Raw genomic sequence first — 21,996 nt, 5'->3', positions numbered from 1 at the left:
CACGTTTAGCTGTGCCTAGCTTTCTCAGAAGCTGACAAATGCACTTGGCTACAAACAGTGGGTGTGCTTAATCTTATATTCGTGTTTCGAATTTCGCGAATATCTCAGAATACGACTCTTTAACATTAACGGTACAATATATGTATATGTATATATATGTATATAAAATTACTGAAAATTTAGAGAAATCCACTATTTCAAAACAACTTTATTGTTGGCGATTTTAATGTATGTTGTGACTTTATGATTGTTTATTTTAGTATTTTACGTATTGTTTTATTTATATGTTACGTAAGATCTTAGAAATTCAATTTACGAGGAAAAGACTGAAATCAACATTGAACTAGAAATATTAGTGGTTAAACTCGTTAACGTTTTTAAAAACGAAAAATCAAAAATATGTTAAGTTATCTTCGTGTTTTGTAATAATTTATTTATTTTGAACATAAACAGGTTGCAAACAAACCCTTTCGTACAAAAGTACTTAACTGCAATCATACAACAAAAAAACCTTAATAAAAAAAAATTAAAATTATTAAAAACCTTAATATTAAATTTTAAAATGCCCAACGATAAAAAAAATAGTCTCATTTGCTGAATATTGAATTAAAACTGTTTAGAAATGAAGCAACTGTTTTTAATGTTATTGTTTATTCCCTTGTTTTTGTGTTAATTTTTACTCCAAGAACGATATCTTAAGAGATTTATTTATGTGCCGCATAAGTTTTCATTTGAGGAGGAAAATAAGTAAAATGTTTGAGAATCAGCAACGTTTTCGTAGAGTTGGAATGCTGACATAATATCGAAAGTTAGATTCGGAGATTGGAATCTAACCGTTGAATGACCACAAGAGGATCGAAGAGTACGGGGATCGGCAGGCATTTAACCCCGTTTAATAGACTGTAAACGCAAGCAGGAAGGGGCATTTACTGTGGAATTTAATGGACAACTGATACTAATCCCCCAGGCACTTACTTCCACAGTAACTAATCGAGATTTGTTAACACCATGCTGTTAACCTCGAACCAATATCACTACGTGACATGAAAATTCGAATGACAATTTACGTATTGTTTAATATACTTATCAAACACATCAAAACGCTGTGTATATGAATACACAGTAATTAAGCTATACAATGTGTTTTACACACGGGGAATATTTATTCCTTATATTTTACCGAATTTTACACTAAATTTTGGATATAGTCGCATAATCGTAATCTTTAATAATTTTTAAATTATTACATTCTCATTTTTTCAGTAATAATAAAATTTAATGTGAAATCTTTATTTCTTACAAGAAAGTACTGTAAAAATTTTATTCAAAATATGTATAGCTTTACATTTAAAAAAATTTTTTTTTTTAATTTTATAAAAATTTGAGAATAATAAGGATTTGAATAAATTATTGTTCTTTCCATTAAATACAAATTTTGACATTTTCTTTATAGTATATCAGTGAGTGTGGTATTTGTTTATAATCAATAAGTTCCATTGCTGTTGACTGAAAATGTTGTCGATGCAATGTGATATCCTTTTAGTGTAGAAAACACAACATTTACTTTATTTACTTTCTACATATCTTGAAACGCGACTGAATTTAAAATTGATCAGCGTCTATAATGGAAATTGCAAAATGTATGAAATTTGAGAAAAACTTACACTTGGTCGGCCGAGGCCGCGAGGAGTCAGCTGCCAGGGCACTGCTGGAAAGTCCTTCCCCCAAGATCCGTTATCGAACGGGTTCTCGCCGATGTGTCCCTGAAAATTGAAAATTAAATTCACAATTTTTTTTATGTTTTTTATTAAAATCACTTGTTACAACAAGAAATTCAAGAATATACTCGTTTTTAAAAATTTTAAATTACTACAAAAATTGTTAATAATTATTAGAGAATGGAGAGTAGAGTTTATAGAATAAAGACATAAAAAATGTCATACTTTCAGAAGAATCATCCATACAATATTTTCTTTCAAATGGGACAGAATTCTTTTCCTACATTTCCAACGATTTCAAGAACTCTGACAATGCATATATTCTCCTACACATACACACATATATATATATATAAATGTGTGTAAACAGAAAGCTAAATGCATTTTCATGTCCGTTCTTCTCGATTTTCTGCACTTGCTTTGTTTTACATTTGAACGTTTGAAGAGGCGCGCTTCCGGATAAAGGAACTGCATAATACGCGTTAATTCGGTAAATATACGTTTGTGATATACGTAATTTTTATAGTCTTGAGCGAAAGAAAAAAAAAAAAAAAAAAAAAACTATATATACTTACGAAGCCCTTTGAATGTTTTATGCCAATTGTGAATAAGTTTCTTGGCAAAAAGTGCGTAAGACGTGACTCTGCTGCCTAATGTCACTCCCCCCATCTACTTCTCCGCGACTTTACACCCCATAAGCTTTATTTTTCTTTTAACTTTGCCTTTAACCTAAAATCTCCCAACGGCAAGGTGGCACGCGCATAAATCACGCATATAATGAGAATACTTCTTCTTCGCCCTCTCGGTCGCAGACGCATCCCTTACGGGACGGCTATTATATTTTCTTTTCTTTTTATTTCCCAGAAAAACAGTCTCACCAAAAAAAAAACGATAATTTCAGACAATTTTATATGAGAATATGATGTAATCAATCTCGAGTATTTAGAAATTCTGTGGAATCATCTAAAAATAAAAGGGAAAATATTTTCCTCTTTTTCGATTTTGTATAATAAATTATTATTATTATAAAACATGACGATATCGATAACTCCGAGTCTTTGACTCAAAGTGATCGATTTCTTCAAATTTTATAATTAAAAATTCAAAGATTTTAATTAACATTTCCAAAACAAAGTTATTTCTAAAAATTGAAAGTATTTGCAACTTTTTTAAAATTCAATTATTTTCTGCAATTTTAAACTAAAGTTCTTCTCTAAATCAATTATTTTTAATAATTGAATAAAAATTTTCTAAAACTCCAAATTGAAACCTATTGAAATTCAATTATTTTCAAAAATTATAATAACGTTCTTAGCAAGAATTCAATTATCCTTGAAAATAATCAAATTCCTCGCAGGAATTCAATTATTTTCAAAAAATGTTAAATTCTTCTATAAAATTGAATCAACTTTAAAAAATAGTAGAATTTTATTCTTCTCTGAAATTCAATTATTGTCAAAAATTTCAATAAAATATTGTTACTGTAACTTCTTCAAACTTATATTCATCATCTCAATTTAAATGAATATTTTTTAGAATTCTAAACTAAAATTCTTTTTTCAATCAATTATTACTAATAATTTTTGAAAAATTCCAAATTCCTTTGTTTTCAATTCAATTTCAAAAAATTTTGATTATTCGTAAATTCTTGAATTAAATATACAATTAGAAAATAAAAACATTAAATGATTTCAAGGAAAATTCAATTACACTTTTTAGTATAAATTAATAATTCAAAAAACAATAGTAATTGAATAAAAATTTTCTAAAATTTCAAATTGAAACCTATTGAAATTCAATGATTAGAAAATTCTACTAGTACCTAATCAATTATTTAAATACAAAAATTATTAATTTATTGATTAATTGTATATTTCTTTAAATTGCATTTTTATCAATAATTTTTTTTTAATTTTTGAAAATAATTGAATATTTTTGAAGAATTAAAAAAATTTTTTAAATAATTGAATTTTTCGAAAAATACAATTAGAATTGTATTTAAAGTTATTAAAATCCTGCAAAGAATTTTATTATTTAAGAGATAGTAATTTGAATTCTTGCAGCGAATTTTATTAAAATTTTAAAAAATAATTGAATTTTTGAGAACAATTTTATTATTTTTAAAAATAATTGAATTCTTGCAGGGAATTTTATGAAAATTCCTTTGAAAAATTTTGTTATTTGTGAAAATAATTGAATTCTTGCGAAACATTTTATTAAAATTTTTTTAAATAATTGAATTCATGCGGAAAATTTTATTTGTTTGTGAAAATAATTGAATTCTTGCAGCGAATTTTACTTAAATTTTTAAAAATAATTGAATTTTTGAGAAGAATTTTATTATTTTTAAAAATAATAGAATTCTTGCAGCGTATTAGTGTCAAAAATTTTAATAAAATATTGTTACTGTAACTTCTTCAAAATTATTCTCATCATTTCAATTCAAATACCTGTTATCTAAATTTTTAACTAAAATTCATTTTTAAAAGCAATTTTTATTAGAAAATTTTAATTCAATTATTTGTACAAAAATATGAATAATATTTACATATAAATTTAAATAATTGCATTTTTTCGACGAATTTGAATAAAATGTTTAGGAATTATTACAATTTTAGAGGAATTCGATTAAAATTAAATAATTGAAATTCTACGATGAGTTTTATTATTTGTGAAAATAATAATTGAATTTCTAAAAATAATTTTATTATTTTTTAAAATAATTGAATCCCTGTAAAAATTTTATTATTTATGAAAATAATTGAATTATTTCCAAGAAATTTATAAAAAAAATTGTAAATAATTGAATTCTTTTGATAAATTTTATTAATTTAGTAGATATTAAAAATCATTAAATTGAGGAAAAATTTGAAAATAATTGAAATTTTTCCAAGAATTTTATAAAAAATTTTTGAAAAATAATTGAATTTTAAAAAAAAATTTTATTATTTATCAACATAATTGAAATATATAAGAATAAGATTACTGTAACTTCCTGAAAATTTGATTCATCATTTCAATTTAAATGCGTTTAATATATTTAATTATTATTCAAAATTTGAGCTGTAATTAATTTTTAAATCAATTTTTATTAGAGAATTCTAACGGAATTCAATTATTTAAATACAGAAATAAATAATTTATTGAATAATTGAATGTTTCTTAAATTTGAATCCTAATAAAGAATTGTATCAACAAATTTTTAGAATAATTGTATATTTTTGACGAATTTTAATAAAATTTTTATTTAAATAATTTCATTTTTCGAGAATTGAGAGTAAAATTGTATTAAAAAATAATTTACTCACTGTAAAAAATTTGATTATGTATGAAAATAGAAATAATTGAATTAATGCGAAGATATTTATAAAAAATTTTGTAAATAATTCAATTCCTGTGAAATTTTTATTATTTATGAAAATAATTAAATGTTTGCGTAGAATTTTATGAAAATTGTTTTTAAATAATTGAATTCTTTTTAAAACTTTATTAAAATAGTAGATATTGAAAAACATTGATTTTAGAAAAATTTTTGAAAATAATTGAAATTTTCCAAGAATTTTATTAATATTTTTGTATATAATTAAATTTTGAAGAAGAATTTTATTATTTATAAAGTTAATTGAAATTTTGACGAGAATTTAAGAAAATTTTTGAATATGATTGAATTTTGGGAAAGAATTTTATTACTTTTGAAAATAATTGAATTTCTGCAATTATTTGTAAATTGTAACTTTTACAAAATTCAATTTTTTTGTAAGTGTTTTTAATTAGAATTCTTTGTATAAATCCTATATTTTTATTAATTAATTAAATATACATAAAAAATTTAACTACATTAAATATATATTTTTTTGGAAATAAATTGAAGAAATTCAATCTTTCTGAACTTTTGTTTTCGTATCTTATTTTTAAAAATTGTTGCTGAATAGTTATGTACAAAGTAAAAGAAGTGTCAAATAGTATCAATAGTCGCGTGAATCCGCAAAAGCCGATATTTATGAAAATACCCTAAGTATGCTAATTGAACGTAATTACATTTTATAAATAATTTTCGATCCTCCACTGTCAAGTTATCTTATTTACATACCTTTGAATCTCTCATAATTTTGCTGTAAAAAGCTTTTGTGCATCCGCGCGGCTCTTTTCTACGTTTGGAAAAGAGGAGAGTTTAATTACAAAGCTAAGTGGTAAAAATATTTTCTTTGCGGAAAATGTTAGTTGGGTCTCGGTTCTCGGATGCAGTCAAGTCGAACGAGCCTCTCAACATGAGAAGAGAAGCTACAACCTCGCAGTCTAATTCAAAAGATAAGATAAGTCGTAAAGTGCATAGTGTGCCGGCCCTTGCGCGTTGCGTTATATATTGCCCTGTCTACTCTCTGTTTCCTTGGGGCTTTCTTCGAGATTTATTGTAAAATTCGATAGATATTGCCAATTACAACCCTCATGGCACTCTTTGAGACTCGAGGTAGAAAACTTCCTTCTTCAAAGCGCATCAAGAATTTTAAGCGCCTTTCCCTCTTTATAACTGGCGACGAGACGCGACGTGACACATCGAATATACGTATATATATATGTACTCTATGAAATTCGTGTCCTTTGACAATCAGACATTTTTGGGAGGTGTGAACAAAATTTTATGCAGACTTAACTTTTCAAGATTTTTGGTGGTGTCGAATAGAAAATTAGTGAATTTTTATTGAATCAATTGTTCAGGAAGCGGAATTAATAATAACAGCTCAACTGGAAAAGTTCTACCGAATTTCACTAGAATCATTCTGTATATAAATTTTAGTGAATATTTTATAGAATTTTACTAGAACGATTCTATAAAATCAATTATATCAATATCTACCATTTTAAGAATAGATTTCATTTCTTTCATGAAAAGAATTCATTTATTTCAAAATTTTTTTTTTAAATTCTACGAAAGGGTATAAATTCTACTAAATTTTAGTGATTTGATTGAAAAAGAACGAAAAGTTCGTAAATTGTACGATATAATTTGGAGAATTTTAGAGAAATTACAAATAATTGCAGAAATTCAATTAATTTCAAAAGCAATGAAATTCTTCACAGAAATACAATTATGTTCAAAACTTTTTAAAAATTCTCGTCAAAATTTCAATTAACTTTATAAATAATAAAATTCTTCTTCAAAATTTAATTATATTCAACAATATTAATAAAATTCTTGGAAAATTTCAATTATTTTCAAAAATTTTCCTAAAATCAATGTTTTTCAATATCTACTATTTTAATAAAGTTTTAAAAAGAATTCAATTATTTAAAAACAATTTTCATAAAATTCTACGCAAACATTTAATTATTTTCATAAATAATAAAAATTTCACAGGAACTCAATTATTTACAAAATTTTTTATAAATATCTTCGCAATAATTCAATTATTTCTATTTTCATACATACATAATCAAATTTTTTACAGTGAGTAAATTATTTTTTAATACAATTTTACTCGCAATTCTCGAAAAATGAAATTATTTGATTAAAAATTTTATTAAAATTCGTCAAAAATATACAATTATTAAAAAATTTGTTGATACAATTCTTTATTAGGATTCAAATTTAAGAAACATTCAATTATTCAATAAATTATTTATTTCTGTATTTAAATAATTGAATTCCGTTAGAATTCTCTAATAAAAATTGATTTAAAAATTAATTACAGCTCAAATTTTGAATAATAATTGAATATATTTAACGCATTAAAATTGAAATGATGAATCAAATTTTCAGGAAGTTACAGTAATCTTATTCTTATATATTTCAATTATGTTTATAAATAATAAAATTCTCTTTTAAAATTCAATTATTTTTCAAAAATTTTTTATAAAATTCTTGGAAAAATTTCAATTATTTCCAAACATTTTCCTCCAATCAATGATTCCCAATATCTACTATTTTTAATAAAATTTATCAAAAGAATTCAATTATTTAAAAAAAATTGTAATAAAATTCTACGGAAACATTTAATTATTTTCATAAAATAATAAAAATTTTACCCGAATTCAATTATTATTTACAAATTTTTTATAAATTTCTTCGCAATCAGTCAATTATTTTTATAAATAATAAAATTTTTACAGGGATTCAATTATTTTCGTAAATAATAAAATTCTTTTCAGGAATATAATTATTTTCATAAATAATAAAAATCTTTGCAGAATTTCAATTTTTTTTTTTTTTAATACAATTTCAATCAAATTCCTCAAAAAAATGTAATTATTGTTAAAAATTTTTATTAAAATTCGTCCAAAGAATTCAATTTTTAAAGAATTTTTCGATAAAATTCTTTATGAGAATTCAATTTTAAAAAACATTCAATTATTCAATAAATTATTCAATTTTGTATTTAAATAATTGAGTTCTAGTAGAATTTTCTAATAAAAATTTATTTTCATTTCATAAAAATGAATTTCAGTTAAAATTTTAGAAATAATTGAATTTTAAAAAGGTTTCAAATTAAAATCTTTGAAAATTTGATTTTTTCAAATTTTTAACTATAACAATTCTGTGGAATTAATTTTTTTGAATAAGTTTAATTACGAATTTTTTCAATTATTTGAAGTTTTTATTTTTTAATATATATAAATTTAATTGAAGAATTTACGAATAATTGAAATTTTGTAAAAATGAATTGTAAATAAATAAATTTGAAAATTCAGAAAAAACTTTTTCAAAAATTATTAAAAATAATGGATTTATAGAAGAATTTTAGTTAAAAAATACTTTTAAAAAATTGAATTTTGGAGAAGTTAGAAATTATTGCAAACGTTCAATTATTTTCAAAAGTAACAAAATTCTTCGCGGGGAATTCAATTATTTTTAAAAATTGTTATAAAATTCTTCGCTACAAATTCAATTATTTTCAATGCATTTTAAATAAATGATTTTATCATTGGGTTGTCTTTAATTATTATAAAACATGAAGATGTCGATTACTCCGGGTCGAAGACTCGGAGTGATCGATATCTTCATGTTTTCTAGTTCTGAAAAACTTTAATTTATATTTTCAAGTAAAATTTTCGGCTGTTTGAAATTTTTGTGGAATAAAAATTGTTTAATTTCGATGACCTCTAAACTAGGAGAAGAACAAAATTCGTTTCATAATCATGTAAGTATAATATTATACAATTTGTTTCACAATAGACATCATCAGTTTGTCTTTGTAGAGAGAGAAAAAAAAATTTGTTAAAGAAAACATTTACCTAATTTTTTGTAACATATTTTTTTCTGCAATTTGAGTGATGTTTTTACAATTTTTTTTTTTTTTTTGTGCATATTATACAAACAAGTGTTGCAGAAAAGGTCATTAGATACTTGTAGAAAATGTCTATACACCATTTATATGCATTATGTACAATATTTTTCCGAGGTGTCACTTTAATTATTTGCTTACTTTGTTTGCGAGTTTTTTCATATATTCATTTGATGCTGAGTTGGGACTGTAAATACGACGCAGAACGCATAATGTGCTCTCAACAAAAACAGATACATACTTCGCAGTTTTTTTATATATTCAAAACAATTACGTAACAAATTAGAATTTTCAAAATAAAATTTCGTTTTTTCAAATTTGAAAAAATAATAAAAAGGAACGAAGGAACGTTTCCTGCAATTGGCGTGGACAAATATTTTTTTTTACGTAACCGAAAAGAATGAAACAAATTCGAAGATTTGAAGTTAAGAAGTTTGCAAATTTTTTAACTCCCTAGGAAAATAAAAAAGGTGAATAAATTAATTATAAAAATCTCGGATAATAATTTTAATTATATTTTAATTTTTGAATTATGCCGAAGTGATAAAAAATAATTTGTTGTATTTGCGGTGGATTTATGAAATTTAGAATTTATTATTTGATTGCCAGTGAAATATAATGAACTATAAGGTGTAGTGGATGAAATCTAAAATGTTATTAGCGAAATTTTGCTCGGCAGAAGAAGCATGTAAAAACGGTTCGTTATTCAAGAAATGCTTTAATCAAACTTAGGAATTACAAATTTTGTCCTACATTAAATCTTCCTAGAAGTTATTAGCACTCGAGTTGGCAGTAACGAGACTTCCGCACACTCGCAGCAGAGCTTTCTTATCGAATTTAGTTTGATTTCATCGAGCCAAAATACGATTATGTGCCATGCCGCTGTATTATAACTACTTGACGATGCGATGCTTCTATTCATAGGCCTCAAAAGACCTCCGTCTTTCTGCAAAACCTTCTCTATTTTATACGCTTAATTAAAAAGCAATATCAACTCTTTCGATATTATTAGTCTCAGGTGTTTATTCAATAAACAATCATTTATAATTATTTGTTGTTTGTTAGAAATAATTTATATTCAGGGTTGCCACAGGTAAGGGAAAAGTCAGAGAAAAGTAAGGAATTTTATTAAAAGTACTGGAAAAGAATTAAATTTTTAGAATTCATCAGAAAATTCTGAATTTTTGTGTTTTTATTGTTTGCCTCATAAACTGAAATTACCACGAATTCTAATAAAAAAACTTTCCATTTTTTTATTTCTCACAATAATTTCTTTTTAAATCACTTAATTCTAGAACAAAACTATCGTAAAAATTAGTACTTAATACTTATAATTATAAACTATTTAATGAATAATTTTACTTCAATATTTCAAAACTTACTTCAATTTTTTATTTTAAAAGTGATGAAAGAGAAAATTAAAAAAGTTGCATTTACAATTTCAATAAAAAGATCAACTTCAAAAGGTTTCAATTAGAAATTTTAGAAAATTTTAATTTCGAATAAATTTAAATAGAAATTTTAAAGAACTTAGATTTTTGATGAAAAATTTTAATGATTCAAATAAATTGCGGAAATTCAATTATTTTCAAAAATAATAACATTCTTCGAAAGAATTCAATTATTTTTATAAATAATACAATTTTTCTGCAAAAATTGAAGCATTTTTAACAAAATTTTAATACAGTTTCACAAAAAAATTCAATCATTTTCTAAAATTTTAATAAATCCATTGAATTAATTAAATTATTTTTTTAAAATAGTAAAATCTTTGCAGAAATTCAATTAATTTCAAGTAATTTAAGTTTTTTATTCTCGTCGCCATCTGGTTATTTAAAATCTTTTTTTCTGTAAAATTCCTTAATTTCTAAAACGTTTAATAAATTTCTTGAATAATATTCAAGTATCTTCTTTAGAACTTAAGAAATTTCAATTATAATTCAAAAATTTAATTATTTAAAAAATAATTTAAGTAATTCTTAAAATATCTTATAAAATATTAAATTATATTCTATAAAAATTAGAAAATGATCCTTCACTTTGTTTATAAAAACAAAAAATTTTTAACAATTAAAAATTTTATTACGTCAATTTTTTTTTTTAATCTCTTGAAAAATTAAATTTCTTTTTATATAATTTAAAAACTAATTTTTCAGAATTTATAATACACAATTTCTTTAAAGAATTCAACTATATTAAAAAATTTGAATTAAATTCTTCGCAAAATTTTAATTATTTTTAACAAAATTTTAAAATAATATCATTATTAAGAATTAAATTATTTTCTAAAATTTTAATAAATCTTTTGAAACCGTTCAATTATTTTTTTTTTTAAATAGTAAAATCTATGCAAAAATTCACTTGTCTTCTAAAATTTTAATAAATCCTTCGAAATAATTGAATTATTTTTTTTAAATAGTAAAATCCTTGCGAATATCCACTGGTTTTATAAAATTTAAATAAATTCTTGGAAGCAATTCAATTATTTATTTAAAATAGTAAAATCTTTGCAAAAATTCAATTAATTTCAATCAAATTTCACTAAATAATTTAATTTTTTTTTAAATTTTAATACATTTTTTGAAACAATTATTTTTTTATAAATAGTAAAACTCTTTAAAAATTTCAATTATTTTCAAAAATTTTAATAAATCCTTCGAAACAATTCAATTATTTTATTAAAATAGTAAAATTTTTGCAGAAATTCAATTAATTTTAATAAAATTTCACTAAAGAATTCAATTTTTTTCAAAAATTTTAATAAAATTCTTGGCAAAATTTCAATTAATTTCAAAAAAAATTCCTCAATTCAATAATTCTCAATGTCAACTTTAATATAAAATTTTCCAATAAATTCAATTATTTAAAAATACTTTTCATTAAAATCTACGCAATCATTCAATTTGTTTTCTAACTAATAAAATTTTCACAGGAATTCATTTTTTTTAAATACAATTTTCATAAAATTTTTCGAAAATATCTATTATTTAAAAAAATCGTTATAAAATTTTTCGCAAAGAATTTAATTTTTTTTTTAGAAACAATAAAATTTTATACAGGAATTCAATTATTTAAAAGAATTTTTTTTAAAATTCTCGTCAAAATTCAATTATTTTCAAAAATTTTAATAAAATTCTTGGCAAAATTTCAATTAATTTTAAAAAAATTTCCTGAATCCCATAATTCTATATCAATGTCAACTATTTTAATATAAAATTTCCCAAAAAATTCAATTATTTAAAAATAATATTCATAAAAAACTACGGAATTATTAAATTTTTTTTTTAAAATAACAAAATTTTCACAGGAATTTAATTTTTTTTTATACTGTCAACTAGCAATTCTGTGGATTTAATTTTTTTTGAAAAAAGTGTAATTGAATTTTTCTTGAAAAAATAATTTTGAAGAAGTTACAGTAACAATATGTTATTAAAATTTTTGACAATAATTGAATTTCGGAGAAGAATTTTATTAAAGTTTTTTTCGAATAATTGAATTTCTGGAAAGAATTTCTCTGAATTAAGAAATTTTTTTTGTAATTCAACAAAAATTGAAGAAAATTTTATCAAAGTAATGACGTTGAAAAGATAATGTCGAAAACCTCGATCTGCTCGAGAATAATGCTAGCGTTATTTGCAGAGAGTCATTTGCATATGTCAGACCAAACGTAAGCAAAAATGCCCGATAAACAATCGACCACTAGCACGATGAAACACGATTTTACAAGCCAAACACGTGCGCACATATTAAGCACAAATAACTTTTTGTCAAGAGCCCATCACAAAAAAAGTCTTATAACTTTATATTTCAATATAATATTTAATTTACAAAACTTGACTTCTTGGGAGGAAAATTTTTATTTCCAAATATATTTTTTCGGCAACTGGTATATTTCATTACACTATAAAAAAAATTTCCTATAAGATTATTTTCTTTTCTTCCTTTTTTCGTTATAATTTCATTATAAAAATACACCAGAAGAAAAAATAATCTCCGTTTAAATATTTCTTCTGCTAACTGTACAAGAAAAAAAAATTCATTTCCATTTACGAGAATATTATTTTAATAAACTTCGAAAAATTTTCTTCTCTCGAGTATAACCTAAACTATTGATCTCGAAGAAGAAAGTATAGAAAAGTATTTTTTTTAATTCACTTACTCTTTAGAAATTAGAATAGAATTAAAAAATTATTTTGAAAGTGGAAAATATTTTGAAAGTGGAACGAATACTCCAAGCAGATAATATTTTTCTAAATAATTTCCATTTTTCTGTAAAACACTAATGGAAATATTTGTGGAAACACTATTGGAAATAAGAGCAAATACTCAAAATAGATAAAATTTGTAAATAAATTTCCATTTTTTTCTAAAACACTATGTCTGCTTCAACTACTAGAATATTAAAATATTCAAAGAATATAATATTTAAATATTTGATGTACTTAATACATATCTTATCTCTGTCTCTCTCTCTGCATATGAATGTATGTTTTGTATTTGAAAACTATATAGTATTTCACTTGCATGTAAATGAAAGCTTACGAGGAAAATTACAAGTTTTCATGAGCATTTATTGATTTCCTACTCCGAATTGAATTAATATTATACATTGTATAATAACATTCTATATCCGCTGTACATAATAGATTCGATGTAAAAAAGTAGTAACAGTGAAATTTTCGTCTCCAATAAATTGCATTTGTTCAATTATTTATTTATACAGAAAAAAAGGGTAATAATTTATGTACAATATATGTAGATGGATTTTTTTATTTGCACGAAATGTCCATAATTACAAATTCTTTTGTTTTTTTGTGTTTAAAATTATTAATTTCTTATCGCTTATGGAATGCAATTATTTATGTTATTGGAAAAATAAAGCGATTGGATAATCTTCTGCTCTCGAGTTTATACGCGTTACTCTTTAGAAACTTTCAGATTTTATTTTTATTATTTTTTATTTCCTTCTTTTTATTTATTTATTATTAAATAGAAACTATTATTATTTAAATTATATTCGTGAAAAAATACGCGAAGAAGAATTGTGACCATTTTCAAAATTTGAATTCTTTTGTCGCTTGCACTGTTTAAAAAATTAAAAATAATTAAATTCAAAACTCGGATCGAATTTCAGGATATAAAAAGTCACTTTATAGGAAGTTCGTTATTAAAGATACAAAGAAGGCGAAAGAGTCGTTTATTTTGATCAGTATTGTCACAAAAGTTTAATTTTTAATTTCCTGACCTTTCACTGATTTCTAAATTCAGTTACAAAGTAGAAAGTTTATAAATTAAGGAAATTATGAATTTATAAAAATAAACTCGAGAATACAAGATTGTCCAATCGCCTTACTTTTTTTCCAATAATATAAATAATTGAAGTATATTTAATAACTAGCAAATTTTACGCGTGGAACATGATATTCCATTTATTATTATTATGCAAATTAAAAACTTTTTTCTTTTAAATTTAAATTTTTCAATGATTTCATAATTAAAATGTTTTAAATTCACTTATAAAGTACATAATTAATTATTATTGTTTATATTTTCAAAAATTTTAATATAATTCTTCGCAAGAATTCAATTATTACTTCCTCATAGAGCAAGTATTGTAATACCAAAATTTTTCGAGTTCGATTTTTTGACATATCTTTATGTTATTTGACCTCAGGAGTTCAAAAATGACATTTTTAAAAAATGTCATTCCGTATGTGTGTGTGTGTGTGTGTGTAAACATCACATTTTCATAAATATCTCGAAATCATGAAGAGCTTTTGAGTTGAATTTTTTTTAAATTGTAGATCTCACCTGCGGACATAAAGTGAGAGTACTTTCTGATATATTAATAAAGTTTAACTAAATTTTTTTTGGATTTTTAATTTTCCAAAAAAACGTTTTTTGCCCATAACTTTAAAAAAATGTTAGGACACCTATAAATGTTTTTCCATAATTTTGTAGAGTTTTTTTAGACGCATCTTTTGAGCCCTAATTGAACATTTTTCGTCCATATTAACCGGAGATATTAAACTTTTAAAAATTCAAAATTTTGGAAAATAAGACTTTTTTGAAAATTTTGTTGAAAAATGTAGAAGTAATTTTAAAATTATCGTTACCGACTTGTAGAGCTTCAAAAAACGCTTCGATTGACCTATTTTTTAACCTAATTCGATAATAAATTTCGAAATTATTGGTATTTTAAAAACCAAAAATTGTGGAAAATGACATTTTCTCAATTTTTTTGTTTAAAAATTTTTGTTTAACTATTAAATTATTGTAATTATCTTGTAGGGTATTTAAAAGTAAATTGATTGACCCAAAATTCAATCACTTTTACCATATTTATAAAAAGTTATTCATATATTTCTATTATTTTTATCTCTATGAGGAAGTAAAGTGTTCATGAAATGAGCACCAAAATTATACAAAAAAATATACAACTTGGCAGCGGTTTTTCATAAATAATAACATTCTTCGGAAGAACTCAATTATTTTTTTATAAATAATACAATTTTTTTGCAAAAATTGAAATATTATCAACAAAATTTTAATACAATTTCACAAAAAAATTCAATTATTTTCTAAAATTTTAATAAATCCATTGAATCAGTTCAATTATTTTTTTAAAATAGTAAAATCTTTTCAGAAATTCATTTAATTTCAAGTAATTTAAGTTTTTTATTCTCGTGGCCTTCAGGTTATTTAAAATCTTTTTTTAACTAAAATTCCTTAATTTCCAAAATGTTTAAAAAAATTTCTTAAAAAATATTCAAATATCTTCTTTAGAACTTAACAAATTTCAATTATTATAAGTCAAAAATTCAATTATTTAAAAAATAATTTAAGTAATTCTAAAAATATCTTGTAAAATATTAAATTATATTCTATAAAAATTAGAAAATGATCCTTCAATTTGTTTATAAAAATTTAATTACGTCAATTTTTTTTTAAATTCTTGAAAAATTAAATTTCTTTTTATAGAATTTAAAAACTTTTTTTCAGATTTTTAAATACAATTTCTTTAAAGAATTCAACTATATTAAAAATTTTGATTAAATTCTACGTAAAATTTCAATTATTTTCAACAAAATTTAAAAATAATATCATTAAAGAATTAAATTATTTTCTAAAATTTTAATAAATCCTTTGAAACCGTTCAATTATATTTTTTTAAATAGTAAAATCTTCGCAAAAATTCACTTGTTTTCTAAAATTTTAATAAATCCTTCGAAATAATTAAATTATTTTTTTTAAATAGTAAAATCTTTGCAAAAATTCAATTATTTTCAAAATTTTCAATTAAAATTATTTAAAAAACTACCTCATTTCTCAAAAATATTTAAAGAAATTCTTCAAAAGAATTTAATTTATTTACAAAAACTTTATTAAAATTGTTTAAAAGAGTTTAATTTTCTATCAATAATTTTAATAGTGCAATAATTAATTACAATTTTTAGCAAAATCAATTATATTCAATAAATTAAAGAAATTTTTTAAAAGAATTCAATTATTGTCAAAGAAACTTTATTATATTTAGATTTTAATTATAGGGCTTGATCCGTATGTAAATAAATAAATAAATAAATTTCAAAAAAAATTAAAAGAATTTCTTCATAGTGAATTTAATTAGGATTTTTAAAAATTTTAACAAAATTTTTCGCTAGAATTCAATTATATTTTCAATTATTCTCAAATTTTTTAACAAAATTCTTTGCAAGAATTCAATGATTTTTATGATATGAATTTTAAAATTGAAAATATTTAAAAGAAAAATTATTAAAAAAGTTAAGAAACAAAAAAGCAAACAACAACTAACTTCAAACTGCGAACAGATTACCGGAATACAGCAATTATTAGTATAGATATTCTTTACACGTAATTCACATTTTTGCCATTGCGGGAAAAATGATTTTAAAAAAATATCGTCATTTAATTCCGTTTATTTTGGAATCTAGACGAATTAAAATTTCAAGTGGATCAGCTGTTTTCTTCGTCCGCCGCCATTTTGTTTCTCGTAATTCTTAGAAGTGACGGAATACATTCCGTCACTTCTAAGAATTACGAGAAACAAAATGGCGGCACGAAAAAGTTTTTATGTTTGAAGTTTGAATTTGAAAAAAATGTTAGACCTTCTGGTTTTTGGAACAAAGAATTATTTGACCTTTCGGCTTTCGGAACAAAGAATTATTGTAACTTTCGGCTTTTAGGACAAAGAATTATTAGAACTTTTTTTGGGGACTTTCGCCCTCCAACCATATATAACTTTTTTCTGGATGTATGTTTTAATCCTCAAATCTGAATCTATATAAAATTATCACTGATTTGAGATGAAAATAACTGATTGAAATGTGTGAAATTCCCACTAATTAGTCTATGCGGTTTTGAGTCTGATGATATAAATACAAGTCGAAATGGAAAAAAGTTGACTCATTGCACGTTACAACTGTCTGCAATTGAAATTTGCAGCTTAAACCTTGGATTATACGATTATACTTTACACACACACACACACACACACATAGTTACAAGTGACTGTGTGTTATTTATGCAGTCACAATTCTTTCTCCGTGTGCGTTATTCGTGGCGTTAATCGTGCATGTACCCAAGCACGAATCAACTATATATAAGTAACTAAAATGCAGCATGTATAATGAACAAGTTGTTTTGTTTCGCATCATATACAAAACAACCAAGAGTCAATATTTCCGCAAAAAAACAGCCAAAAATAAATACAATCAATACTTATAATATTTTTAACAAAAATTACTGAATAAAATAAAAATATAAACCAGAGGCTTTTTTTCATTGTTTTCAATCTACAAATACAATTATTTTACATATACATCTGGAGGCAAATTTTTTTCCTAAAAAATATGTTTCACAGTACAAATAAAAAATTGAGATAATGTTTTTCTAACTTTGAAGAATAAATAAAATTTTAATTTCTATATTTTTATTTCTGACGGCTATCACTTGTATAAAGAAAATAATTTTTTGGAATGTTAGGAGGAGAATAAACTTTGAGTTGATGTGCGCGCCGAAAGTGGACTCAACGACGATGAATGCCATATTTGTCTTTTCAATTAAGCCTTACAGTGTATAAACGACAATGATAGATTGTGTCTGTGGAAGAAGAATTTTTTCAAGTTGTTTAGTATTTATGCTGATAATTTTTTTCCCTTTTATGAGAATACACACACACACACATACATATAGGTATAAGCGTCAAATAGCGTGGGACGATTGGTGAGCGAGTGTGTATTATATATACGGACCCGGCTCTAAAAATAAATATGTTGTTTATTCACAAGTAAACCGGATGCCATTGTTTGCTTTGGAGCAAATTGTTTTGTTAGGTTTTGCCGGTCGCGGTGAGTACACGTCAAGTTACCCTTCTCCTATCCTATCCCTCTGTCATATGCCCACAACATTGCTAGAAGCATATTATACACATTCCTAAGTAAATCTAAAGGCGACCGAAAAAAAATTAACATAAGGGTAATAATCTCTTCCACGAATATATTATATTGTAACACACCATCTTCAAAAAAAAAAAAAAAAAAAAAAAAAAAAAAAACTGTTAATTATTATTTTTATGGAAATAGTTACAGTTCTATTTGTCCACACTCGTTGTGAATAATTAAAAAAGGAAAACGTCTCGTTTGCGACGTCACGTCTTTATTTTTCAAACTTATTTTAAAAATTAGATGGACGGCCACAGCAGGATGTACGTGTCTGTTCGTAAGAATATTGAAATATTGCCGATATAAAAATTGTTCGCCTTTATTTCAAACCACATTTTCAATTAATTAGCTGTAATAAATGAACGTTGAGAATCCCCAAATGTGGAATATTGAGAAAATCAGAAAAATTACTTAATTAGACTAATCATAGAAAATGCTGATTCATATAATTGATACACGTGTACATCAAATAAATGTTAACATTTTAGTGATTTTTCGCTAAAAGTGACCGTGTCTCTAACTTAAGGTTCACATTATTTAAAGTGAATTTACAATAATTTACTTAAAATGCAACAGAATGCAACAAAAAAGAATTAATTAATACTTAAATAATTAAAATATTAGTATTTATATTAATAATCGTATTCCGGTAATCTGTTCGCAGTTTGAAGTTAATTGTTTGCTATTTGTTTTCTAACTTTTTTAAATAATTTTTCATTTCAAATATTTTCAATTTTAAAATTAATGTATTAAAAATCATTGAATTCTTGCAAAGAATTTAGTTAAAAATTTTCAGAATAATTGAATTCCTTTTCGCAGAATTTTATTATTTATGAAAAGTAATTGAATTCTAGCGAAGAATTTTATTAAATTTTTAAAAAGTCCTAATTAAATTATTTTGAAGAATTTCCTTGAATTTTTTTTAAAAATATAATGAAGTTTCTTTGACATAGAATTTTTTAAAGAGTTTTACTGTTTATAAAAATAATTGAATTGTTTCAAAGAATGTATTAAAATTTTAGAAAAAAATTGAATTTTTTAGTGAAATTTTATTGAAATTAATTGAATTTCTGCAAGGATTTTACTATTTTAAAAAAATAATTGAATTGTTTCGAAAGATTTATTTAAATTTCAGAAAACAAGTGGATATTTGCAAAGATTTTACCATTTAAAAAAATAATTGAATTATTTCAAAAGATTTATTAAAATTTTAAAAGACATGTTAATTTTTGCAAAGATTTTACTATTTAAAAAAATAATTGAACGGTTTCGAAGGATTTATTAAAAGTTTAGAAAATAATTTAAATCTTTAATGATATTATTTTTAAATTTTGTTGAAAATAATTGAAATTTTGCGAAGAATTAAATTAAAATTTTATAATATAGTTGAATTCTTTAAAGAAATTGTATTTAAAATTCTGAAAAATTAGTTTTTAAATTCTATAAAAAGAAATTTAATTTTTCAAGAATTTTATTAAAAAAATTGACATAATTAAATTTCTATAAACAAACTGTAGGAACATTTTCTAATTTTTATAGAATACAATTTAATATTTTACAAAATATTATTAGAATTACTTAAATTATTTGTTAAATAATTGAATTTTTGAATTATAATTGAAATTCGTTAAGTTCTAAAGAACATATGTATTTAAATATTTTTCAAGATATTTATTAAACGTTTTGGAAATTAAAGAATTTTACAGAAAAAAAGATTTTTTTGAAAATATTTCAATTTTTGCAAAAAATTTTATTATTTAAAAAAATAATTGAATTATTTCAAAAGATTTATTAAAATTTTAAAAGACATGTTAATTTTTGCAAAGATTTTACTATTTAAAAAAATAATTGAACGGTTTCGAAGGATTTATTAAAAGTTTAGAAAATAATTTAAATCTTTAATGATATTATTTTTAAATTTTGTTGAAAATAATTGAAATTTTGCGAAGAATTAAATTAAAATTTTATAATATAGTTGAATTCTTTAAAGAAATTGTATTTAAAATTCTGAAAAATTAGTTTTTAAATTCTATAAAAAGAAATTTAATTTTTCAAGAATTTTATTAAAAAAATTGACATAATTAAATTTCTATAAACAAACTGTAGGAACATTTTCTAATTTTTATAGAATACAATTTAATATTTTACAAAATATTATTAGAATTACTTAAATTATTTGTTAAATAATTGAATTTTTGAATTATAATTGAAATTCGTTAAGTTCTAAAGAACATATGTATTTAAATATTTTTCAAGATATTTATTAAACGTTTTGGAAATTAAAGAATTTTACAGAAAAAAAGATTTTTTTGAAAATATTTCAATTTTTGCAAAAAATTTTATTATTTATAAAAATAATTGAATTCTTCAGAAGAATGTAATTTCAATTTAAAATTTTGAAAATAATTGAATTAAAAAAAGAATTTTTTTCAAATTTTTAAAAATAACAGTGTCTGTTAATAATCATAATTAAATATTTAATTATATAGAAGTTTATTAAAATTGTATTGACAATAATTGAATTTTCTCGAGAACAATTTTATTATTTGTAGAAAATAATTTAATTCTTACGATAAATTTTACATACTTAAAAAAATAATTGAATTGTTTCGAAGGATTTATTAAAAATTTGGAAAATAGTTGATTTTTGAAAAGATTTTACTATTTAAAAAAAATAATTGAATTGTGTCGAAGGATTTATTAAAATTTTAGAAAAATATTAAATTTTTTAATAAGTTTCTCTATTTTTGAAAACAAAAATTGGATTGTTTCAAAGAATTTATTAAAATTTTAGAATACAATTGAATTTTTCAGTGAAATTTTATTGAAATTAATTGAATTTATGCAAAGATTTTACTACTTTTAAAAAATAATTAAATTGTTTCGAAGGATTTATTAATATTTTAGAAAATAAGTGAATTTTTGCAAAGATTTTACTATTCAAAAAAAAAAAAAAATAATTGAACGGTTTTAAAGGATTTATTAAAATTTTAGAAAACAAGTGAATTCTTTAATGATATTATTTTATTTTTAAATTTTGTTCAAAATAATTGAAGTTTTGCAAAAATTTATTCAAAAATTAATATTTCAAAATAAAAATATTTTGTAAATTGCATAATAATAATAATAAATGAAATATCACGTTCCGCGCGCGTATTATTTGCTAGTTAATAATATATTTGAGATAACCAAAAATAATTTTCATGAAGAAAAATTGAAAATAAAAAAAATTTGTTTATACATTATGGTCCAAATTATCAAACATACGAAAAATATTTAATTGCAAAAAATACCATCTTAGAGAGAATTTTAAGAAAATAAATATTTAATGTATCTTGCGATCCACATGCGGCACTAAATTTACTTTGCACAATGAAATTATAGTAATTTGAATATAATTAAACATCTCTCAAATACGTAATTTGGAATATTGTATAAATTTGAATATATCTAATGAGATGAATTACTATAAGCAAAAAAATAAAAGATTTATAACCTACATTTATCACTTTTCAAAAATTAACATCAAAATCC

The 21,996-nt window shown here is 22.2% G+C and overlaps 1 protein-coding gene across 12 annotated transcripts in view; it reads right to left on the bottom strand.

Moving 5' to 3' along the window:
* LOC122500649 (forkhead box protein P1) overlaps positions 1-21,996 on the bottom strand; it is a 447,350-nt gene that overhangs the window by 216,354 nt on the left and 209,000 nt on the right. For all 12 annotated transcript variants that reach the window (XM_043609681.1, XM_043609673.1, XM_043609683.1 and 9 more), the window contains one exon: positions 1,665-1,763. Coding sequence is in view for 8 of the 12 variants with exons in the window: in XM_043609673.1 (XP_043465608.1) it covers positions 1,665-1,763 (99 nt within the window). In the remaining 4 variants the exon portion in view is untranslated. The remainder of the gene's footprint in view (positions 1-1,664; positions 1,764-21,996) is intronic.

This window comes from Leptopilina heterotoma, unplaced genomic scaffold, assembly GCF_015476425.1.
Source record: "Leptopilina heterotoma isolate Lh14 unplaced genomic scaffold, ASM1547642v1 Lhet_19, whole genome shotgun sequence".
Taxonomy (NCBI): domain Eukaryota; kingdom Metazoa; phylum Arthropoda; class Insecta; order Hymenoptera; family Figitidae; genus Leptopilina; species Leptopilina heterotoma.
The sequence above is the reverse complement of the archived record's forward strand: the minus strand, read 5'-3'. Positions and strand labels throughout refer to the sequence as shown.